The following is a 22,687-nucleotide window of genomic DNA, read 5'->3' as shown; positions in this document are numbered from 1 at the left end:
GCCGGATGATGCTCACAAGACAGCGCTAAGTGAATAAAGTGGCCTTTCATCCTGGGGCCCTCTCGACTCTTAGGGGATCTACTCTGAAAGCTCAAGTCTGAGCTGGAACCTAGGTGCTCTGGAGAGGAGCCCGGTATCCACCTGGTCTACCTAGGTGCCAGCCACAGAGGGGGGCAGTGCCAGAAGAGACTCCTGGGCCTTCTTAAGGTTCCCCACATAGCAGGCAGAATCTGCCTCAACTGGAACAGCATGGGGCAGTTAACTGCCTCATAGTGACACTGGGGTTGGTGAACCCCAAGTTGGACAAAAGATAAAGGGAAGAGGAGATGTCCCAGAGGTGGGGTACACGATTAGAGGACCTGGAGAGGAAGCCTTCCGACACTGGGGAGTCTGATGCTCACTTTCTGTTCCAGGCAGACTCCCAGGTGGACTGTCTTGGCCAGGGCTGTCACAGTGTGGCTTTACCTTCAGGCTTCAGAGGGCCTGCAAGTGCTCAGGTATAGAAGTGAGGTACAGTACCCACTGCACCACCACCCTGTCTCCTTCAGTGACACTAAGAGTCTGCTTCCCACAATACCTACACAATGTGTCCCCCTGCCCCGAAAAACACAGGTGCCTGGGGTCTTTTTTGTTTTTCGAGTCAGGGTTTCTGTGTAGCCCTGGCTGTCCTGGAACTCACTGTTGTTGATCCGCCTGCCTCTGCCTCCCAAGGGATGGGATTATAGGCGTGCATCTCCATTGCCTGGAGTCTTAACCATGGCTTCTGTTAGCAGAAAGTATGTGTGCATCTTATGCATTACCACACACGCTGGGAAGAAAACAGTCTCCTGTGGAAAAGTTCAGTGTATCAGAATGCCTACAGAAATCAAAGGCAAGCCAGCAGTACTCGAAATAAACCTCATGAGATGTTTGATCCGGTTTAATTCACAATTTTTCAAAGCAGGTTACTGGGCTCTCAGTTAAACATTAGTGTTGGAGAATGACATGTTTAATGTACTTACTATATTTGATAATTTAAAATAAATCTCAGCACTTATGACAAAGACAGCTACAGATAACCATTCATGTTAAATACATCTTTGATTCTTTCTTATTCATACATTACATAGTAGATGGACATTTTATGTGGTAATGCAGACACATGATTCTAAGTCAGACAATATATGCATATTAAAATTATGTATCTCTTGATAAGGTAAAAAATAAAGCTATATAAATTGATGTTTTTTTTTCTGCAAAATTAGAATCACACTTTGATAATACTTCCCACATACATATCTTCATTAAAGCTTTGCTCACAGTGTCAGAACCACGCCCCTTTCCATTCACCCATCTTCTAGGTTTTAAAACAAAAAGATTGCATTCATCAAGTGGTGTTTTCCTGCCCTTAGTCATGAATGGGTAACTTCCAAAAGAAGTGCAGAATGCCAAGACCTGCTGTTCTATGGCGTTGCTAATCAACTACATTAAGATGAAATAAACAGGTGAGTCCAGTACCAGGCAGTGCAGATACATACGCCTCGAATGTGGGGGTTCAGAGACCCAGGCTGGAGCTTCCTCCAGAACACCAGACACCTGGGCCATGCTCAGTAACTTGGGTGACCGTGACAGCACACTCAGGACAGTCAGCAGCTGATCCTGGGACATGTGCTCAGCTTTGGCTGCGCCATCCCCCTGGGCGGGGCCTTTGGTCTGCTTGTACTCAGGAATGGATCGCTGGGATTTAGGAACAGAACACTTTCCTAGCTGGCAGGGGCAGGCACCTGCACTCAGGAAGGCATGCAGCTTTGGTTAGCCTGGACTGAGGGAGCAAGGGGAGGTCCTGACTGGGAGGTGTGCTTCCCTGGGAGGGGAGAGCTCAGTCCAGCATGGCGCTCACTCTCTCACACAGCCCACGTGAGCACAGCCCATGAGCCCTTCCTAGTGTGGCTGTGTGTGTAAGGAACCTGAGGTTCCAGAGGACAACGTCTCTGCACAGGGCTGTCAGAAAGCAGGCTGGTACATGGTCTTGAAGGATGCACATGTGTGTTTGTGTGTGTGCACATGTATACATGTTTATACATGCTTGTACATGGCATGAGTGTGTGTGTAGCAGAAAGGAAGAGGACACATGTGCAGCCAGGGCTCCTGGAACATATGCGAGATAAACTGCTTGTAGGGGCAGAGTCATGAATTCCAGCCAATGTAGTAAGCCACATTTGTGCAACTGAATTAGGGAAAGCAGATGCTTAATTTGAGTGGAAGTTCCTCACTTTAAGGAAAGTAAACTATAGTCAGTGTGAGGCGAAGCGGCCGGCCTTCTGCACGTACGTTTGGTCTCTGTCTCTGCATTTCACCTGTGCCCTTTTTTACTTCGAATTTTCTGGTGATTCCATTTGGTAATTTCCTAAGCATAATTTTCAAGGACATTGGAGTATGCATTCAGTCTGGGGCATTCCTACATAAACTTGAGCTGTTGCGGGGGTGCAGGAGAGTGCCCCACACCCACACAGGGCTGCAGAATGAAGAACCTGCAGGAAGAACATTGTCTAAGTGTTTAAGGCTGAAGGATGGAAATAAAAAACAAAAATAAAATAGAAACCATGAAGCAACAAAGGACTGCGGCAAAGCAAGCGGAGGGAATGGTGGGCCCTCAGCACGCCTCAGCTGGTCAGTCTCTGGAAACACTGAGAGAGAGGCACAGAGGAGAATCAGAGAGGTCACTGCCAGACACTGTAACACTCAGGGGAAACGCTCACCAGCATTTAAGTGGCCAAAATTCTTAAACTTAAAAAGTGAAAGCTTTAAAAACATATTTAAAAATCAGAAGAAGGTGCATCAACAAATGAATAAGATATAGAAACAGCTATGAAAATACTTTAGTGCAAAGGTAATTTTAAGATCCCTAAAAAAATACATTACAAATAATCTGTTAACTAAAGACGGAGAGACTCTGCCCCTCCCCACAGGTAGCAGATTTGTACCCATCTGGGTTCTTAAAAAGGGGCTGTAAAAATGCACACACTACTATTTAAGGACCAGTGTGGACTGGGCTCCAATCCTCTGACACATAGCGACACAGGTGCGTGAGTGGGCATGAGGGTGTGAGGCACAGACAGCCCTTAGCAGCGCTGGACCTCCTGTCTGCTCCAAGCTCAAGGCCACCCCTCCCCGTCTTTGGTGTGGTGTTTATGTTCGCCCGACCCCCCCAGCTGCCAGGTGCAGTAACTGCTCCTACTGTTGCCTGGGCCCCAGTTCAAGCACACGCTTCATAGGGAAATCTTGTGTAATCCTGTTATAAAATTTGTGCTTCCCAGGATACAGACCCTCAAGTGCCAGAGACCTTCACCATGGCTCCAGGCCCGCCACATGACTCCACAGGGTTGGGGGTTGGCTTTCTCCCAGGCTCTGCCTGGCACTTTCTGAAAGGCTGCATCACACCAAAACATCTTCTGAGTCAGGCCCGGTACAGTGCTGTTGAGAGCTTTGCTGAGAACAGAAACACCAGTGCAAGCAGCAGCAGCTTCACAGTTCAGTGGCCTCCTGATGGCCTGTCCACTCCAAGTGAAGCCGTGGATGGAACCTGTGTGGCACCAGGGGGAGGCAGGCTGAGCAGCGGACTAGAATGGATGAATCCAGCACGTTAGCCCCAGGCAGCTTGGGCACTGGGACTCACCTCTGGTGAGATAAATATCTGCCTGGGTGCCCCAACCTCCCCCTTTCCCCGCACCCTGAAACAAAGGTTTTCCAATAGCTTAACTGACATCATTCAAGAATGTGCCGTATATCACTGCACTCCCGAGAGGCTTGGCTAACAGTGTGACTTATCCACATACATAAATGTCATCTTCCAGAGGCAGCTGGTGACAGGAAGGGGACACTGACGTCTTCAAAAGCTCTAATGTGTAGGGTCAGCATCTCAGCAAACTGACTAAGACATGATCTCAGAAAATGGCTTTGTGAGGGGACAGTGAGCATGAGCACAGCAAAGCCACAGGTCCACACCACTCAGTGTCCGACATGGCCGCCTCCCTGGGGGAGGTGTGCATGGTTCACACAGGAAACACACCAGGATACAATATGAGCTGAGCGCCATGTGCTATGCACAAAGCTGTAGACAAAGGGATAGGATCCTCTTCTCAAGAGACAGCAGAGGTGACAACAGCAGCAGGGTGGATACTCAGGGCAAGGCCAGCTTCATGGCCACAGTGCTCAAGATGAGGCCAAGCATAATGAATGTCCTTTTCCCTAGCCCAACTGGATGTAGGTCACCAGGCCTAGGACGCTGATGCTGGTCACGCACGGTCCAGACTGCAGTGTGCTGTGCCTGAGTGGGCGACCTGTGATCCCATCCTCCCCTCCCTGAGGATGAAGGGTGGACAGGCACAGGCATACACAGGTGCTCAAGAACAGAGCTCTCAGAGGCCGGGGCAGGGGGCTGTCTGTCCATCAGGTGGGTGTCTCCAGGCTGGACCTACAGCACCCATACCTCGCCTTGTGGAGAAGGCCTGGGTGAGTCGGGAGCACAGGGCACTCTTCACTCTCCCACCTGGAGCACACAACTCTCCCAGAGGGGGAGCTGCAGTGGGCCGCCAAGAGTCTGGTGCCCTGAGCACCCCAGCTCTGCAAAGAGGCCAGAGGGGTGAATTCTGAAATGCTGTCCCGAAGTTGTATGTTCTGCCAAAAGAACAGAAGGCCCACGTCAGTCCCAGAACCTCTCTGAAGAGCCCTGACAGCCCATGCACCTGCTGCTTAGCCAGCCTACCTCGGAGTACTGTGCCACCCTGAGGGGTATGTAAGTGGGCCCAATCCCGTGGGAACTGTGCCCAGAGGCAATGTGCCATTGGGTCTGGGGATCAATACTATGTTTTAGTGTCAACAGAGGGACATCCCTCTGGCCGACACAGGGGACAACATAGGAGGGCGGGGGCAAAGTGCTGGACATGCTAAGCATGTTCCTTGTCATGACTGTCATGTGTAGTGATCAAAGGCCCCAGACATCCTTAAACTAGAGTTCTAGCTCTACCCCAGGGAGACAACAGGACTCACCTGTGTGGGCTAGTATGTCTTAGCCCGATGGGACTGGGGTCAATATCATGCTGACCACACCAAGCTAACATGCCCTCCCTCGGCTTGCACCCACCAGACAGAAGTGGCTGGCACTGCCTTGTAAGAAAGACCACAGCATCACAAACAGCAGCCGGCAGCCAGGGGAGGGACAGGAGGCTGCACAGCGTGGATCTGCTCTCCTGGGTGACAATCCCCAGAGTATGCTGTATTCAGGTGAGCACCACTAGGTAAGGCTGGGTCACACATGCTGCAGGGGCCTCAGAGCCCCAGGGCTGTCCAGACACAGCGGTGTGCTTAGCCAATGGCTTCAGCTCGATGCTACCTGGGCTCGTGTCCCTTCTGCCGTGTGGGGTTTTACTCCCAATGCCCAGGCAGGGTTATCCCCTGTAGCTTTTAAGTGATGCTGTGTCTGTCACAAGGACAGAGGCCAGCTTGTCAAGGGACACTGAACACATGTTATAACATCTCCCCTATGTGCTTAGTTCACTCAGGTGCTACTTACCTGTGTGTATGTGTGTGCACGTGTAAAAACGGTATAGTTTGTTCTCAGAGAAAACCACTCATTTTAAAAACAGACAGCACAGCAAAACTTTGGAGGAAGAACAGTCTGAGCATCACAGCACACTGGCCTAGCGCCCAGTAGGCAGCCATACCGTTACCTAGCGTTGGGCTAGACACGTCTTGGTTGGGGTAAGAAGTCCTTCAGCAGGGGCCTGTCGCTGCTCGAAGTGGCCTCAGCCAATGCTTTGAGTCGGGTGCTCTGCTGCAAGGACGAGGAGAGACACTGAGCTGCTGACTGCAGAGGCCAGTGGAAGAGGCGGTCCCTGTGCCCTAGTGACTGCAGGCCCAGGGCCACACTACACTGACCGATGCCATCCCCATACTCAACCACGGTGGGCCACGCCCTGCTTGCAGGGTTTGCACATATCAGTCACAATGCCATCAATGCAGGCAGAGCAGGCTTCAGGGTTGCCTGTCCACAGTGTGCACTGTGGCCTTTCTAGGGGACAGGCGACCCTGAGCAGACTAATCTGAAGAGGTCTGCACCCAGAGAAAAAGTGGCAGGGTCAAAGGGCACGCTGCAGCAGCTCAGGAGAGGGTCACCAGTTGGAAGTTCTAACAAGCTCCTGCTCCCAACAGAGGAACTGCATCCAGAATTGTAAACTCTGCATCTCCCACAGGGCCTTGGGGTGCTTCCTCTGCAGAGCCACTGACATATGAACAGTGTCTGCACAGCCTGCCTGGCAGGCAGGACATTCACAGGCCATGTCCCGAAGGCTGCTGGCTCCTGGCCTGGCGTGGCACAGCTTTTAGACATTTCCAGTCCTCATTCACCGCGATCTCTCAGCGCCGATGAATGGGGGAGCTTCCAGAGTGGAATGAGTACAGGGCCGGATGGCAGAAGAGCAGGCGGAACTGGCCAGTGTCCAGTGAGGAGAAGCCAGAGATGGCGGTGTTGCCCACACAGGCACAGGGGCGGGCAGGCTGCTGCAAGAGTGTGGATGCAGAGACTGGGGCAGAGGGAGACACGCACTATGTTATATATACAAGTGTGATATATAACATGCCCAGTGTCCATCACGCTTGCCCTGTACTAGAAACAGGTTGAAAGCGAACCTCAGATGTTTGAAGTCGAATCTGCCCCACTGAGGCCAGTGGAATGTTTATTCCTCCAAAGCTTTGCAGATTCACAGTGCTCTGCAGCGCAGTGTGTCTGTCTGCTGTGCCTCAAGGGCAGTGGCAGGCCTGTGTGCATGTGTGGTCTGCTGGGATACCTGGGGCTGAGACTTGCTCAGGCCACAGGAGACAGGAGCCCAGTGGACCTTGCCAGCAGTGTGGTCTGCTTCCGCACAGGTCCAGGAAACTCCGTGCTTAGGAGGCGTCAACAGGGAACAGGGTTTGCAGCCTGAGTTGGCATATGTAATGTTTTCCAAGGTACTTGTGACATTATAGTATTCCTAAAAATTTCCTCCAAAATGTTTTCAAGAGTATAAACGGCAGCTGGAATGATGTCATTTAGTCTAACAGATTCTTATGGCAGTAAGTTAGAAACATTTTGGTTGTCATTATTTCAAAGTGTATCATCTTGCTAACTATGGTATTTAAGATGCATAGGATAGGAGGTAACTTTGTTTTTTTCCTGCTTTGGGTTTTTTAGGCAGGCGCCCATGCAGGTAACCCTCCAAACCTCACTGAAGGAGCACACCGCCTGTCATACTAGGGTACAGGGGGACTCAGCCAAATGCCACAGCACTACACGCTGCTGCTGTCCCGATGTCTCGGCTGAGGAGCAGGTACTGGCTATAGCAGCCACCAAGGGGAAGGGCCCTGGGGCTAGGTCCCTGCTGCCACAGTGGGCGGAGCTCCGTGCTGCCACAGGGGCATTAAAAGCAGCACATCACAGAGTTTTCTAAAAACAGGTTTTTTATTTTGAAAAGTAGAACAGGAATCAGAAAGTAGAGGTCACCATTAGTGTGACTCCCTCACAGAGTTCTCAGGGTGGATGTGTGGGAAGAAGTCTCAGTCTGTACCACCATGGCTGTGGAGAACAGGGCCATGCTGAAGTCGCCTTGCTCAAGCTGGATTGACTGTGTATGATCTGTCTGCCTGTCAGGTGCTTACGGGCTGAGCCACCCGTGTCAAGTAATGCTGAAAGCTCTGCACCCCACGATGGACATGGGGGGCTGCCGTGAGCTGCTGGAGGAAGACAAAGCCCGTCGTTAGTGTACCCCTCACAGGTGGCGCACCTCACCGTGTTACCTGATGAGGTAATGGTGATGACTGACAATACCAGTGTAGTGGGTGGCCTCAACACTAAGTTCCTTCCACCTGGTCCTGTGGCCATCACCCCAACATGCAAGAAGGCATAGATGGTCACCTGTTGGTCAGAAACTCAGACTACTGGCGGTCTGGGAAAGCATAAAGACGGTGGGCTGCTCAACAGAAAGGCACTTGTTCCTGGCCTGCAGGCCGCAGTCCGGAGCCCACACACGCGGAGTGTTTGAACAAGTAGTGGTTATTTAGGCAAAGCAGTGGATGGTAAGGGAGGCAGGAGAGAGAGACAAGAGGTAAGTAAGTTGGTTACAGGCAAACATCCTGGCACACAGTAACACCACTGCCCTCGCTGCTGGGTGCTGCCAGGTCAGGCCCCACTGGCCCACGCTTCCCTACCCAGGCCCATCCCTGGCTCTTCCTGGCTCTATGCCTCCTGCATTGCAGCTGGGGACAGTCTGCAGCAGAGTCTCACAGGCTTCACATATCACCACAGCAATGGGGGTTTCCCCACTAATGGCAGGGATAGAAAAGCGCCGATCAGCCTTTCCCATCCACCTCCCAAGGCCACTCTACAAGATTCTTGCAAAGCAGAGTCTCTACTATGGAAGCCACAGTCTCTCTCATAGCAGATCTCAGGAGTCCTGCGGAGAGGTACCCTTGCCAGCTGCGGAGCTGAACTCTGCTCAAATGCATGCAGTCATGGAGCCATCAGCATCTGGGTGTCGGGTCCAATGTGCTTTTGTGAGAGCAGCTATGGTATACCAGGGGACTGGGAGGCACCTCGAGCTGTGCCTCGGTCTCATCCTCTGCACAGTGCTGCTGTGAGCATGTGTTCCTGTGTGCCCACACAGGCAATGGCTATGAGCAGGAGTGCCCATCCTGTGATCATGGGATGATCACAGCATCTCTGCACAAGGCATCCGCACATACATCCAGTGTCCGTGGTATTGGGAACACCATGTCCACTGTAACCCTGGGTACAGGGAATCTTCACAATCATGTGTGTCTACTGTGTCAGGAAAGTACATGTCGGCCTTCAAGTGTGTGGAAGATAGCTGATGGGCAGCTTTCCAGTTCCCCCAGGCTGGGCTGCTGGCTAGGGGCAATGAATGTCATTCCCATGGAGACCAGGCCAGCTAAGCACTGATAGCCCTAGGTGTGGGGTGACTAGTGGCAGGTGACGTCCATGCTGTGAACTGCGTGCATGTCCCCAAGCTCTACAGCTAGTGCTGTCTGCTGTCACTCGTTGAGAAGCACTGTGGACTTGGGATGTTGACAGCTGAGTGACCAGGTCCACTCCCATGGCCAGAGGCCCAGGTAAGAGGTCTGGCAACAGATTAACAGATTTTATCAGCGGGTGCAGGAGGCATAGAGTAGGAAGAGCTGGTGATATGAAGTCCCAACAGAGAAGCAACCTAAGCGTGGGAATGCTGGGTGGAGCCACGCCAGCCCCAGGCAGGGACATCTGCTTCCCACTCCAAACATGGCCAGCTGTTCCACTCTAGACTCAAGATCCATCCACGGGTGGTAGGACAGCCAGGTAGTAAGCCCCACCCCACGGTGGCTCTGCACCAGTGTGCTCCCTCTGCAGGCGCTCAGGCCTTCTCTGTGCTCAGGGGCCCTGTGTCGTCAAGCTGCCACACCACAAGTTATGGGAGGTTGCTGGGAATACAGATCCTACAGCCCTGCCTCACTTGGAGACGAAGACTCTCACAGGCAAAGTTGAAAACCTGCATCTTTGTGAGCTCCCAGGCAAGCCACAGAGACAGTCTCAGGCTCTGGCCCGGTGGCAGGGTCCTGCTGAGAATTCAGCTTGCTGGCCAGTTTGGGAGGTGGGAAACAGTTCCCCACACCTATCACTTACTCTTGTAAAGGTAAATCTGAGCTAAATTCAACACTCTTAAAAGTGGCATAACTTAAATCTTTCCCCCGTCAGAGTTAGGGAATGAACCCTGGGTCTCCCACATGCTAAGCGGTGCCTACATCACCAGGCACCAGACCAGACCACAATTCAATTATCAAAGGAACAATTACTTTTTGTGGGTTTACAGAAAATAACTTATTTTTCTATTTATCGTTGTTCTCTTCTTATTTCAGATGATTGTTTTGGTCTAAAGAACAAATTAAACATTGTTCATCTTGAACTGTACCAATAGAACACTTAAAATGTGTCACTGCAGAACTAAAGACTAAGGGCCGACTGGTCAATTCTATGATGCCCAGACTCTCTGAGATATCTCTTAGTAACGTCCCAGTCATGAGACAGACAGAGCAAAGTGGCTGGCCTGGTAGGCAGACTCCTTACCTGAGTTCTCTCGGTTGCCGTGGGCCACAGCTGCCTGCACAAGACCTTCTTGAGGACATCAGGGAGGAGGCCAACCGTGACAAGCAGTATGATGCCCAGCCAGGCAGGCCCACTGGACAGCATGTATATGAACACATAGTACATCCGCTGGTAACTGAGGAACGGCCTGGGTGAACAGGGAAGACACTAGTGAGACCCTGCCCAGCAGGAGCGATGCCACAGCCCTCCCCAAAGGTGCCATTCTCGGTGCTGCCAGGGCCTGGCCCCCACCCTTGCCCCTTGTGCTTTGAGTCAGCCTCCTGTAGTCTTCTGAACAAGAAAGGGAAGAAGCAACCCCAACCCCTTGTCCAAAGCAGCATGAGGGTCCGAGGCCCAGTGCCTGCTTCATGTGCGCAGTACACACATGGGTGCTGGAGCGGCAGCCAGCAGGCCCAAGCGCTTTGAAGCACGCCTCCAGAGCAGTTGGAGGACCAGGGAGCATCCCCTGGTATGCTGACACAGCTTCCTTGGCTCCGTGCTCCGTTTCCATCTCACACCTGGGAACTACTGTCTCCTTCCTGGATCCATGAATGGCCCAGGATAGAGGAAAGCCCTACCTCCAAGGATACACACCCTGCATGTGGACGCTGATCATCGGAGTGAGTGTAGGAAGGGGGAAGTCAGAGCTTACACACTGCTCATATACATACACAACCCAGAAGAGAGGGTATGGAGATCATGTGACTCATAGGCCAAGGCCCCAGGCCCTCCTGATGGTCTCAGGGCCTGCTGGGACCTCAGTTTTGGATTTCTTGTTAGTGAATGGTGGCTAGAGGCTGCCCAAAGATTTTTTTCTGCCTGTGCGGAGCTCCAGGAGCCTTCACGAAGGAGGGAAGAGGCTAGGATGGTCTTGTCTAAGGTTGTTCCTCCCCGGGGACTGATTTGGAGTGAGGAGAACTTTGCTTTGGGACTTAGAGCCTGGCCAGGACTAGGGCAAGGTCAACCTTCCCAAGCAAAGAGTGCTGCACACAGGCCAAACTTCTGTGTGGCTGCCCCTCCCACTACTGATCTGGGCTCTCACAGGGCCTTTGGCCATAGTGTGACACTGCATCCTTCAGGGGTTGGGGTCATGTGAGTCTGAGATGCTGAAATCCTCTGAGAATGCTACAGCACTACGAGCCATGCGATCCTACCCCACACTATATTGGAGGGCTGTGAGCTGAAAGTGTCCCCAAGGAACACACCTGGGAAGCAGACCTCGCATCCCCGTGAATGGCACTTTGAGGTGACGAAGCTGAGCGGAGGTTCTGAGTTTGGGTCCCTGTGACAGCAACAGAGAGGGTGGCAAGGCCCAGGACCGGAGCCACCCCGGCTGTCCACTCAGTCACTAGGAACCTCTTGTCTGCTAGAGCTCCAAAAAATGCACCATGACACTGGGGACACAGATGTTCTGACAGCAGCTCCCGGGCAGGAGGCTGCGAGCTGTGCGGGGGTGTGAGACAGTGAGGGCCACACGGGCTAAGGGTTCTTACCAGATAATCCCTCCCCAGAGCAGGGAGAAGACAATGTAGAAGAGCAGCGACCCCCAGATGACAAAGTGGTTTATCCAAGTCCAGTAGTGCGTGTCCAGTGCGAGCTAAAAGAGAGGGAGGTGTGAACACTGCTACCCTCCAAACATGCAGGAAGGAAGGCCAGAGAACCGTGAACACTGAGCCAAACTGAAACGTGCCGGACGGCACAGTGCCTGCAAGAGCTCACAGGAGAATCGCACCACATGAGGAGACCTTCATTTCCTCAGGAGGAGACAGCTGGTGTGTGTGTGTGTGTGTGTGTGTGTGTGAATTTTGGGGGCTGAAGAGGTGGCTTAGTGATTAAGAGCACTGGCTACTTCAATTCTTAGCACCCACATGTCAGTATCTGTAACTTAGTCCCAGGGGATCCAAGGGCACTAGGCACCCATGTGTTATACAGACATACATGTAGACAAAACATCCACACACATAAAATAAATAAAAATAAAACAGATATTTTAAATTTTTTCTTAAATACATTAATTTGCGTCAACAGAGCTGTTTTAACTCCCCTGGGGCTAGGGCTCTGTGCCCTCAGAAGAGTTTCAATGACTCCCCTTCTGTAAATACTCAACTCCTCACTTTCTTTTGAGTGATTCTGAAGATCATGTGCTCAGCTGCACTCACTTGCTGGGACCTGGACAGGACCTAAAGGAGAGAGCTCGAGGAACCTAGCTTGGAGGTGCCAGGGTCAGCATGAATCTAAGATTCCCAGAGTTCAGGGAGAGCCGCGGGCAGGCTGGCCATGACTGGCATGTGCCTGGAGCCAGCGGTGACTCACCTTCAGTGTGACAGTGATCACCATTACAGTGAACACCAGCGTCCCAAAGGTCCAGTTCCCAAACATCTGTGAAGACAAGAGTCTAAGTGAGTGCCTGCTGCCTTCCGCCTCTCCGCCCTTATCCTCAACACGGACGCTGGAGAGTACAACCCACGGCCTCTGCACCTCAGCCCAAGGATGTGGAGGTCGGAGCTAGAGAAGGCGAGGGTTCAGATGGCCAAGCCTGGGTCAAGGATGACTCATGTGAGTGTCCTATGGCCCGACGCCTGCCCTGCTGGGTACTAGGTTTCAGGTCCAGGAGCCCATATGCATGCTGCAGACTTGGACCCCGGCTAGGTTGCTGTCTATAGAAGAGACTATATGCCTACCATTCCCCAGGCCTGCCCTGCCTGTTTGCTCAAGACCACACTCAGGGAACCTGCTTCTGGTGACAGAGATGCCCACAGCTGAGGGACACAGCTGCTAGAACACTGCAGGAGACAGCCAGAGGAGACACCAGAACAGAGGTGACAGCATCAGGGAGGACTTCTCTGTGGAAACCTCAGGACAAGGAAGAAGTGGGCAGGTGGCACAAACTAGACAGAGGCTACAACAGATGATCCTCTGACAGCTAGGCCCTGGCCACAGCCATAGCCACAGCCACAACCACAGCTGCTCGAAACTGGCCAGTGAGGAGGGGGGTAAGCAGATGTGGGCTGCCCTCCTTCTAGTGGGAACTCAGGCAGGACGGTGGGAGGTACAGACACAAGTCACATGCTAAAAGAGCCAACACATTCCTCAACTACAGACACACATGAGGTCAGTGGCTGTGAGCCTTCTCTCAGGAAAGCTGGGCCACACAGGCCTTTAGCAAGAGAAGTTCCCTATGTACGACATGAGGCAGACTCGGTTGGGCTCTGAACTGTGCCTCTCAGAGGAATGTTCCCAGAACTTTCTGAAAAGTTTATTGCACAAAGAATCAAAAGGCTGGGATGCCTATGGTTAGTTTTAATCAAAGACATGTTCCTATAACCACACTTTGAAACTGGGTTTCTGTGACTCCATGGCCTGCAGGAGCCCCGGGCGTCAGAGCACAGCGTGTATGAAGCACGCTAGAAGAGAAGCATCAGGATTCCGTGGAGACATGGACTGTACATGGATGCCACCACGCCCTGTTCTTCATGCTACTAGAGAAAGGCTGCCTTCCTCCTTGGGCCTAGAAACAGCACCAATAAAGCCCTTAGGCCTTCATGTGAGGGATGGGCTTCTAGCCAAGGGCCACCCGGTCACTCCAGAGTGGCTACTGCTGCAACTAGTAGGAAGAACCCAGAGATGCGGCATGGTGTGCGGGACCGGGCCCTCAGGAAGAAAACCAACACCAAGCCCAGAGCTCAGAGAGTGCGGGACTGACAGAGGTCACGAGCACTCTCACATGCTTTACCTCTGGGGCAGCAGAGTTGCAGCAGCAATCAAAGTGTGTACCTGACAGGGTGTTGGGGAGCAAGCAGCTGGTTTGTTTAATCGGAAGCTATAGGTGTTAGCCAAGAGGTGAGCTGCTGTGAGCGGAGAAGGCTCTGCAAAGGCTGTGCTGGCCCCTCCTACACCTCAACTCTTCTGTGCCATCGGTTGGTACAGACTGAGAGAACTCTTCAGAAATACAGATGTGTCAGCATGACATGGGCACAGGTGCAAGCAGGGGACAAGCAGACCCCAGCAGTGCCACACCCCAGGTGACAGTAAACTCAGCAACTTGCTCCTCCCACACCTGCTACAGGGAGGACAGTGTTCCGCCTCACTCCAGGTTTCCTTGGGTTTGGTGGGTGATGGCATGATGGGGTCACACGATCAGCACTGTCACTTCAATAGGCAGACAATGATCAAACGAGAAACTGGAAACTGGCTAGGAGACGTGTGGCCGTCTTCCTCCCTGTGCCCCAGCTCCAGGTCAGTGAGTGCCAGCTCACTGGGATAGACAGGTGGCCACAGAGCCGTTTCTGTATAATCTTCACTTCCTCCTTTGTTTCCAGTAGGGGACCTTCTGGTCACCTCCCCAGAGTCACTCAGTGTGTTCTAGATTCCCTAAGTCACCAGCTCCGTGGCCAGACGTCACTTTTACACTGTCCCAGCTGGCTCGACTTACCCAGGACCTGAGAGCACACCTCCACTGATGTCTGACTTACATGTCCATAATCAACCATCACTGGCGGCTTGGCTGGCTCACACCTGAGCACCACACCTCCACTGATGGTCATAGTTCAACAATACCCCTAAAGGCATGCTCTGAGTAATTACCACCTTCACTGGTCAGCTGATGGACAGCAACAGACCTCCATCTGTGATCTGACTGACTTCAGACAGCCTCAGCCCTGTAGGAATGTCCCCAGGCAGGCCCACTTATACGCCTGCCTGACTTTTCCTCTTGCTTGATAATGAGCATTCTCTCTCATTAGGTATTTTCTGTTCACCAAAGTCTTAAACCAAAGCCAACTTAATTCTTATATGCAGTGATATCCATAATGGACATAGCTTGGCCATAGTCACAGCACCTCTGCCCCTGGGCTGGCTCCACAGGCCATCTGTCAGCCGTGTGTGGTGTTCTCTCTATGGATGACTCTCTAGGCTGTTCGCTAGAGTCCTGGATCCACAGGGCGCAGACCTGGGAAGAGCAGCATGTGGTCACCCTGCACCAGAGTCCTGCAAATCTAATATTCTCACATCTCATATCCCCAAACACCAGCTTAACCCAGGCTGAGTAGGGGTCCCCAGAGGCCTGGGCCAGGGTGGAGGGCAAGGGTGGTCTACAAGACTGAAATCCAGTTCTCCTCCTCGGCCTCCCCGATCTGCAGAGTGGACTTGGTCATCCCAATCCCTGCATTCGGACTCACAGAGAGGTGTTACCGCCTACCTGAAATACATGCGAAGGGATGCCAAGGTGACTCTGGTCTCTCGGCTCCACAGCCTGGCCAGAGCACAGTCACCACACCTGACTCTCATACACCCTGTGAATTTGTGTTGCCTGTCCTGACAAGCACTGGCTTAGAGTAATCTTGGAAACCACCTTTGGGATTATTTTGTGTCAAGACATGTAACATACATGCTGCGCTTCTACCGACAAGCCTACATGTGGAGTGAAGACAGCCACCAAGGCCCTTGTTAGCGGCAGAGCCTTGCAGGAGGCCCAGGTGAGTCTGTTTCTGCCTGGGACACTTACTTTCTGGTCTCATTTCTAGTTTTAATGAACACGTTAACAATGGCTATGGGCAGACCTGTAGGTGATGGGGGGGCCAGGGGAAGACATTGCAGGGCTGCAAAGCATCATCTTCCTAGTAACCCACACAAAGCCTAAAGAACTGTCTGAGGGGTGGAAGACAGGGGTGTAGGCAAAGGAACACAGGAATCCTGAGCTCCCATGACAGGCAGCAGAGATGTCACACACACACAGTAGCAGGCCCTGGCAGGGACTCAAAACCCAGGGGTGTGCAAGAGGCAGGAGACACTGAAGACTCTCTGGGACAGCCTGGGAAATGAACTCACTGCCGTTGTCTTTCTGAGAGAGCCCCTTGGAGTCCTTTCCTAGCTCTCCATGCCCAGCCACACCCCTGCCCTGGGATGTCTGTATTGTACTCTGAGACCCTGTGGGCTGGGGTGGAGGGTACCGCGCCGGCACAGGTCAGGGTCTGCGTTCTGGCTAGGCCTCACACCAGTCTCCCAGCCTGTGCAAGCTCCTTCCTCAGCCCCAGGCCAGTGACTACCAGATCACTGCAGGGTCCTTGCGTGGCAAGACGAGGTTTGACAGTGAACAGGAAGCTGAGTACTGAGTCTGAGGGCTTAAGACGCATGTGCATGGTGAGATACTCGCAGAGGCTGACTCATGGGAAGAGAGCCCGATGACGGCGCTATGTGAAAATAAAAGGACAGTCAGCTACCGAGAAGCTCCAAATCCTTACAACAGTGACGTGAGCTTCAGTGGATCTTCAGGGTCGAATTAGTAAAGACTACTGATGAATGTTATCCTACGAGAGATCAGTACCTTGAGTTATGAGGCAACAGAAACAAATGCACAGGAAGACGAACTGCCGAGACACAGGCCAGGCCGGACTGGCATTCTGACCTCACAGTCTGAGGGATCAGCATGGGGAAGACAGCACGGGACAGCAGGGAGTCGGCTCAACGAGAAATGAGAAGCATTTCTGTTTCCGAGCTCCCTGGAGGGATGTCCAGGAGGGGTTTCTCTGACGTCAGTTGCAGTGTTTATCTGAACAGCCATCTCAGAACCAGTGACCTTAGCTAGGCTGAACACTAGGCCTGGGACTTGTGAGGTTACAAGGACAAGATCTAGGGTCTACCTGATGTCTCTGGCTCTCCACAGGTGGCACAGGCACACCACCACTGTGAGGTCCCCGCCAGACCTCCTGACCTTACGTTACAGTGACATGCAGACCTAGGCAGCCATTTCCCTTCTAGAGAAGCCTTGACAGAGACCCAGGGAGAGAGGACGCCGGGTAGAGTCAGGCCACTCTGACACCAGCGGAGGACAGGAATGGCTAAGAGCTTTTCTACCCACAAAGCACACAGAAGAGGTCACATTTGAAAATATTTTCAAGAAATATTTTATTTGTAATGCACTCCAAAAACACAGAGAGGACAAAGCCACGGTGTCTTACCATGCTCGTGGTGGTGGTCATTATCTGAGGTGGGAGGAAGCAAGTGGCAAAAAGAAAAAAGCGAGATACGAATATAACACAGCCCAGAGAGTAGGCAAACAACAGGCCACAGTCCGTCAGGGCTACAGGGCTGCTCACTGAAGGGGCCACGTCATATACTGTGGAGCGACACTCACAACCTAACTCCCATACGGAAGGACACTGGCCAGAGGAAGCCATGGAGCCCCTGACCAGTCAGGAGAACCTCAGGACCAACCAACCCTAACTCCCTACAGCTGGCAAATGTGACATGACCCTTCCTCTCAGTTGTGTGACACAACCCTTCCTCAGTTGTGTGACACAACCCTTCCTCAGTTGTGTGACAGGTCCCTTCCTCTCAGTTGTGTGTGACACGACCCTTCCTCTCAGTTGTGTGACAGGTCCCTTCCTCTCAGTTGTGTGACAGGTCCCTTCCTCTCAGTTGTGTGACAGGTCCCTTCCTCTCAGTTGTGTGTGACACGACCCTTCCTCTCAGTTGTGTGACAGGTCCCTTCCTCTCAGTTGTGTGACAGGTCCCTTCCTCTCAGTTGTGTGACAGGACCCTTCCTCTCAGTTGTGTGACACAATCCTTCCTCTCAGTTGTGTGACACGAACCTTCCTCTCAGTTGTGTGACAGGTCCCTTCCTCTCAGTTGTGTGACACGACCCTTCATCTCAGCTGTGTGAAAGGTCCCTTCCTCTCAGTTGTGTGACATGTCACTTCCTCTCAGTTGTGACATGACCCTTCCTCTCAATTGTGACATGACCCTTCCTCTCAGTTGTGTGACACATCCCTTTGTCTGAGTTGTGTGACACATCCTTTTGTCTCAGTTGTGTGACAGGTCCCTTCCTCTCAGTTGTGACATGACCCTTCCTCTCAATTGTGACATGACCCTTCCTCTCAGTTGTGTGACACATCCCTTTGTCTGAGTTGTGTGACACATCCCTTTGTCTCAGTTGTGTGACAGGTCCCTTCCTCTCAGCTGCTCCACTGATCACACCTAGCCCTGCTCACAGGCCAACCTGTTCTCACACAACTGCTCCACACAGTGAGTGCACACGGCGGGGCTTATTACTAGGCAGTAAAGCATGAGGTCCCACATGGTACTGACCTGTCCGTTGATGGTCAGGGTTGTGTTCTCAAATATGAAATAAGCACCAAAGAAAAATACCAAAGCGTCAAAAACGCCGAGAAATGTCCAGTAAATGAACACGCGCCAGCGCAGCAGCGCGTTCTTGGCGATGTCTCTGTTTGAGGAGAAGAGGGGACAACTGTGACATCAGCCCGAGGTCCACCCCTCCAGCCCTTCTGTGGTACCCTGCTGCCCACATGCTCCTAAGCAGCCACCTGTGACTGCAAACAGAGTCTGCACCCCCTAAATGGCAAACCCATATGCTCCTCAGATGCCAGACTGCTGTGCTAAGGCTCTCCATTCTGAATGTTCTTTCTCAGATTCAGTTATAATATTGTCGGAGAGAACCTGGTGTCTCTTGTCTTCTGAACATAACTGGCACACAACAGCACACACTGTCTCACATACTGATTGACAGACTGAGGACCTGGCTTTGCTACCAACCTACACTAAGGTTTCTACACCTGTTCACTTTATAAGAGTAAGTATGTCAGCAGAAGTGTGTGCACACGTGCGCAGGCATGCGCGCACACATGCACACACCCATTTCCTCTAGCCTCAAGGTATTGTAATATAGACCCCAAAGCCTGTGGAACTGGGCAGGGGAAGGTTGTCTGATGCTGTGTGGCTTCTGAAACTAAACAGGTGAAAAGACCTAACTGGAAAAGGTGTATGCCAGTGCGCACATAAACAAGACCAAAGACCCTGGGCACACTGAACAGGAAGTGAGGCATGAAAACCAGATGCTGGCTGGTGGCTACAGATTCCTTGTTCTTGGGAGAACTTGGGCAAAAGCATGAGACCTCCTTATTATGCCTTAGGCAGAAAAAGACTATAAAGATACATTGTATCTGTCAGAAACTCTGAGCAGTTCTGACAGTACAAAAGCTATTGCCTTAAAACTAAGAAATAGAGCAGCGCAGAAGGCGGTTACACCCTGGCTTTCCCAACTGTATCAAGCAATGGAACGCAGACGGGTTCGCGTCTCCATCAAGCTGTACAGTGCAGAGGAGGCTCACATGTGTTTTCAAGCCTATCGTAAACCCCACCCCTTGGAGCAAACTCCAAGCCACTGCCTGGCTATTTAACTACCAGCCTGTGCAAGCATGTGTACCCCAACTTTGAAGCCCCACCAGGAGCTGCCTGGGGGATTCTTCTCTGCCTCTTCTGTGCCTTGTGCTGTGCGGAAGAGCTGCAGGGGCTCGCACTTATATAGGGACAGAGGCACACACCTGTAGAGGGATGGGTCTCTCTTGAGCACATCAATGCCCACGTGCTGCTCCATGAGGCTGTACAGGAGAATCGGGAGGGAAGTGAAGCTGATGTTGTAGAGAGTCAGATACGCAGTATCGTACAAAGTCTGCAAGAAGAAGCAATCAAGTAGAACTCGGAGGTGGCTTTAACTCATGATTCAGCATATTACTCTGTGTGTGTGTGTGTGTGTGTGTGTGTGCATGCGCGCGCGCGCACACACATGTGTCAGCATCAGGAGACTTGGGGCTCACTCACTCAGCTAGAGTGCACAGCCAATGAAGCCCAGGTGTCCTCTGCCTCTTTCTTGGCATCACCAGCAGTTCAGGCCTGTGTGGCTGTACCCAGCTTTTAATGCAGGTGCTGGGGATTTGAACTCAGGTTCTCGTGCTTGCACAGCAAGAACTTTATCGATTGAGCCATCTTCCTAGGCCATGGATATGCTACTTTTTAATTTGCAAAAAGGTTAAATATATAGAAAAACGTACCTAAAATGCATAAAAGCCACCATTCTACAGAGATAGACACTGAGACAGATTTTAAAACTTCATGAAGGAAATCTGTCAGGCAGAGCTTGGACCCAAAAATTTTCAAGTGTGTTTACTTTCACATCTTCCAGCTTCAATTTGCCTGGCCCTGGTGGCTCTGGAGCTAAGCTATTGGCCACTGTCCATCTGAGTACACGGGGACAGAAAAGTGTCTGCCCAGGCAGTGAGTACTGAGGAGCCCTTCCCCCAGATCACGGGTTTGCATCCTACATACGTCAGTGCCTCACACGGCAAGGATAACCCACATACCCATGAAGGTCCAAATATATGTGTAACCCAGTGTAATCATACAGCCAGCCTGGAGTGCCCACTGGCTATGTCATTACAGCCTTGTGTTTAGGGACATACCTAGCCTCGTGACACCCAGACTCAGCTGGCAATTCCTCAGCTCTGCAGCCTGCTCCTTCACCTTTGTCTATCGACAGGACCCAGGGCAGCAGGATGGATGGCACCTGGGCCCTGACCAGCTCTGTGGGGTCTGTCTGCACATTCTTGAAGACTGGTTCCTCCTCACCATGCCCCCCACTAGGAAGGAAGAATGAGCTTCCAATTTACTACAAAGACTGACCTGCTGTGAAAATCCGCAGAAGAACTGGTACAAAAACTGAGGGAAAATGAAGCAGACATTCTGAAAAATAAGTCGTGGCCATTAGTTCAAGGGCATCGCAGAGAAACATGGGCTTGCCTAGAGATCACCAGTCACTGTCAACACATCATACTTCACATGGGGATTGTTCTGCTGGGCCCGTCATCCTACACAGCAGCAGCGTGGGCGTGGGAAGCTTCTTTTCCATCTGTATCTACAGTGGCTCTGGGGATCGCTGGCAGCACAAGGGAGCTGCCCTGGCTTAAGGGCAGAGATGGTGGTAACAGGGTCAGCGGCAGGGCCCCATGCGTGGAGAGGGCTGAAGACACGCCCTCAGACATCTTATGTTACACTCTGACAAGGTTCAGCAGTGTCAGGGATTGTAGGAAAAATTGTGCTTTCTTTGAAAAACACAGAAATATTATAAGACTATTTTTTCATTTTAATCCCAGGTGTGAGATGGGGATTTTTCCACAGGTGGTGACTATGATTTGCTTGATGCTCTAGCAGGGCATGATTTTGCCAGCTACAGTCTCTGTGATTGTGTGATGTTTAGAATTCTGGGAACTTTTCAGATGGTATATAAATGCTAGGACCCCAAGAGGAAAGGTGGGTTGTTGGTTGTTTGCTGTGGGTTGAAAAGAACAAAGAAGAGGAAGAGGAGGAAGATGTCAAAAGGAGGAGGAAGAGAAGGAGGATGGAGAAGAGGAAGAAGAGGAAGAAGAGAATAATCAGATCCCTGATGGTGAAGAACAACTCACCCCAAGGACTCAGTGACCCTAACTGGCAGGAAGCAGTCTAACAGTAACATCACCCTTTCCCTTTCCCTATCTTTTTTCTCCGCTATCTAGCGTTAGGCAGTTGAAAGGGTGGAAGAAAAGGAGTGGAGAAGGGTGAAGGAAGAACCACGAAGCCGCCAAAGTCTGGCTACACGGTGTCCTCTTTTACAGGAACAACCCACTCCTTATGGTCACTTCTTTTTGTATTAAATGACCCTGGAAGCATTAAGTTACCTGACAAAGGGATCAGGCCACTGAAACTGTGAGAGGAGGAAAGAAATACTTCCTACCTTATAAAAGAAGTATTGCACAAGCTCAGATATCCTGATATAATAAAAATGCCCGTGAACAAGAAGCATCTTCTTCAAGTGTTTAAACTTGGGTATTGCATAGTCACTGTTCCTTGCAGCCTGGCGACCCTCCTTCCCAATGACTCCTAGAAAAAGGGCAAACAGCTGGTAAGCCAGCGCCACCTAAGCCCAGCAGATCACTGCCTGGTATGCCTCCTTGCAAAAGTACAAGTCACAGGTGGAGGCCCAAGGCTGCCCTGCAGCATGACACAGCCTTTCCCTATGTAAAGTGCATCCCATTGATATAGGTGCAGCAATGGCTTACCTATGCCCACGTGGGCCTCCAGGATCATACTGACATCATTCGCACCATCACCAATTGCTAAGGTGATAGGATGCTCCTTTGAAAATTTGATTAACTTAACAATCTGGAAAAGAAAGAAGCATGGCATTTACCTTCTCTGCTTCAGTTTTGTCATTAACTGGGTAGAACCTACGAAGCTAGAGAGCTGCTTTAGGAGACAGGAAAACGTTTGCTTACAGCTCTCAAACTAGTTCCTCCATAGACGATCAAACAGTCTCACAAAACTAAGATATGATCAATGACAAGACCACAAACACATGAAGACAAACTTAGAGTTATGTTCAGGCATGGGAAAAGCCTAGAACTAAGGCCAGCACTGTGGTCTGCACAAAGGTGTTCAAATCCCATGCTACCTCTTATCAAACAATTTTAAAAAATTGTTTTAATGTTAATTTAATTTTCAAAGTTGTCAATGTGAAAATCAAATATGTCAACTTAATGCATTGAGTACTCTTCATGATTTCTCTCTCTCTCTCTTTTTTTTTTTTTTTTTTTTTTTTTTTTTTTAGTTTTTTGGATTTGTTTTTTTCGAGACAGGGTTTCTCTGTGTAGCCCTGGCTGTCCTGGAACTCACTCTGTAGACCAGGCTGGCCTTGAACTCAGAAATCCGCCTGCC

The 22,687-nt window shown here is 51.3% G+C and overlaps 1 protein-coding gene across 6 annotated transcripts in view; it reads right to left on the bottom strand.

The window, feature by feature from the left end:
- Positions 1-904: 904 nt before the first annotated feature.
- The window catches only part of Atp11a (ATPase phospholipid transporting 11A), a 120,545-nt gene continuing 98,762 nt past the window's right edge, over positions 905-22,687 (bottom strand). The window contains exons 21-30 of one of the 6 annotated variants that reach the window (XM_052162709.1): positions 22,033-22,135; positions 21,708-21,853; positions 20,621-20,680; positions 19,486-19,613; positions 18,233-18,368; positions 12,461-12,526; positions 11,641-11,744; positions 10,130-10,295; positions 5,703-5,812; positions 4,559-4,656 (exon numbers count right to left, since the gene is read on the bottom strand). In XM_052162709.1, coding sequence (XP_052018669.1) covers positions 5,720-5,812; positions 10,130-10,295; positions 11,641-11,744; positions 12,461-12,526; positions 18,233-18,368; positions 19,486-19,613; positions 20,621-20,680; positions 21,708-21,853; positions 22,033-22,135 — 1,002 coding nt within the window. In that variant the 3' untranslated portion in view covers positions 4,559-4,656; positions 5,703-5,719. Of the gene's footprint in view, positions 4,657-5,702; positions 5,813-7,455; positions 7,747-7,927; positions 8,013-10,129; positions 10,296-11,640; positions 11,745-12,460; positions 12,527-18,232; positions 18,369-19,485; positions 19,614-20,620; positions 20,681-21,707; positions 21,854-22,032; positions 22,136-22,687 lie in introns of those variants that run through there. The other 5 variants (XM_052162710.1, XM_052162713.1, XM_052162708.1 and 2 more) reach the window with 5 other exon arrangements.

This window comes from Apodemus sylvaticus, chromosome 18, assembly GCF_947179515.1.
Source record: "Apodemus sylvaticus chromosome 18, mApoSyl1.1, whole genome shotgun sequence".
Lineage (NCBI taxonomy): Eukaryota > Metazoa > Chordata > Mammalia > Rodentia > Muridae > Apodemus > Apodemus sylvaticus.
The sequence above is the reverse complement of the archived record's forward strand: the minus strand, read 5'-3'. Positions and strand labels throughout refer to the sequence as shown.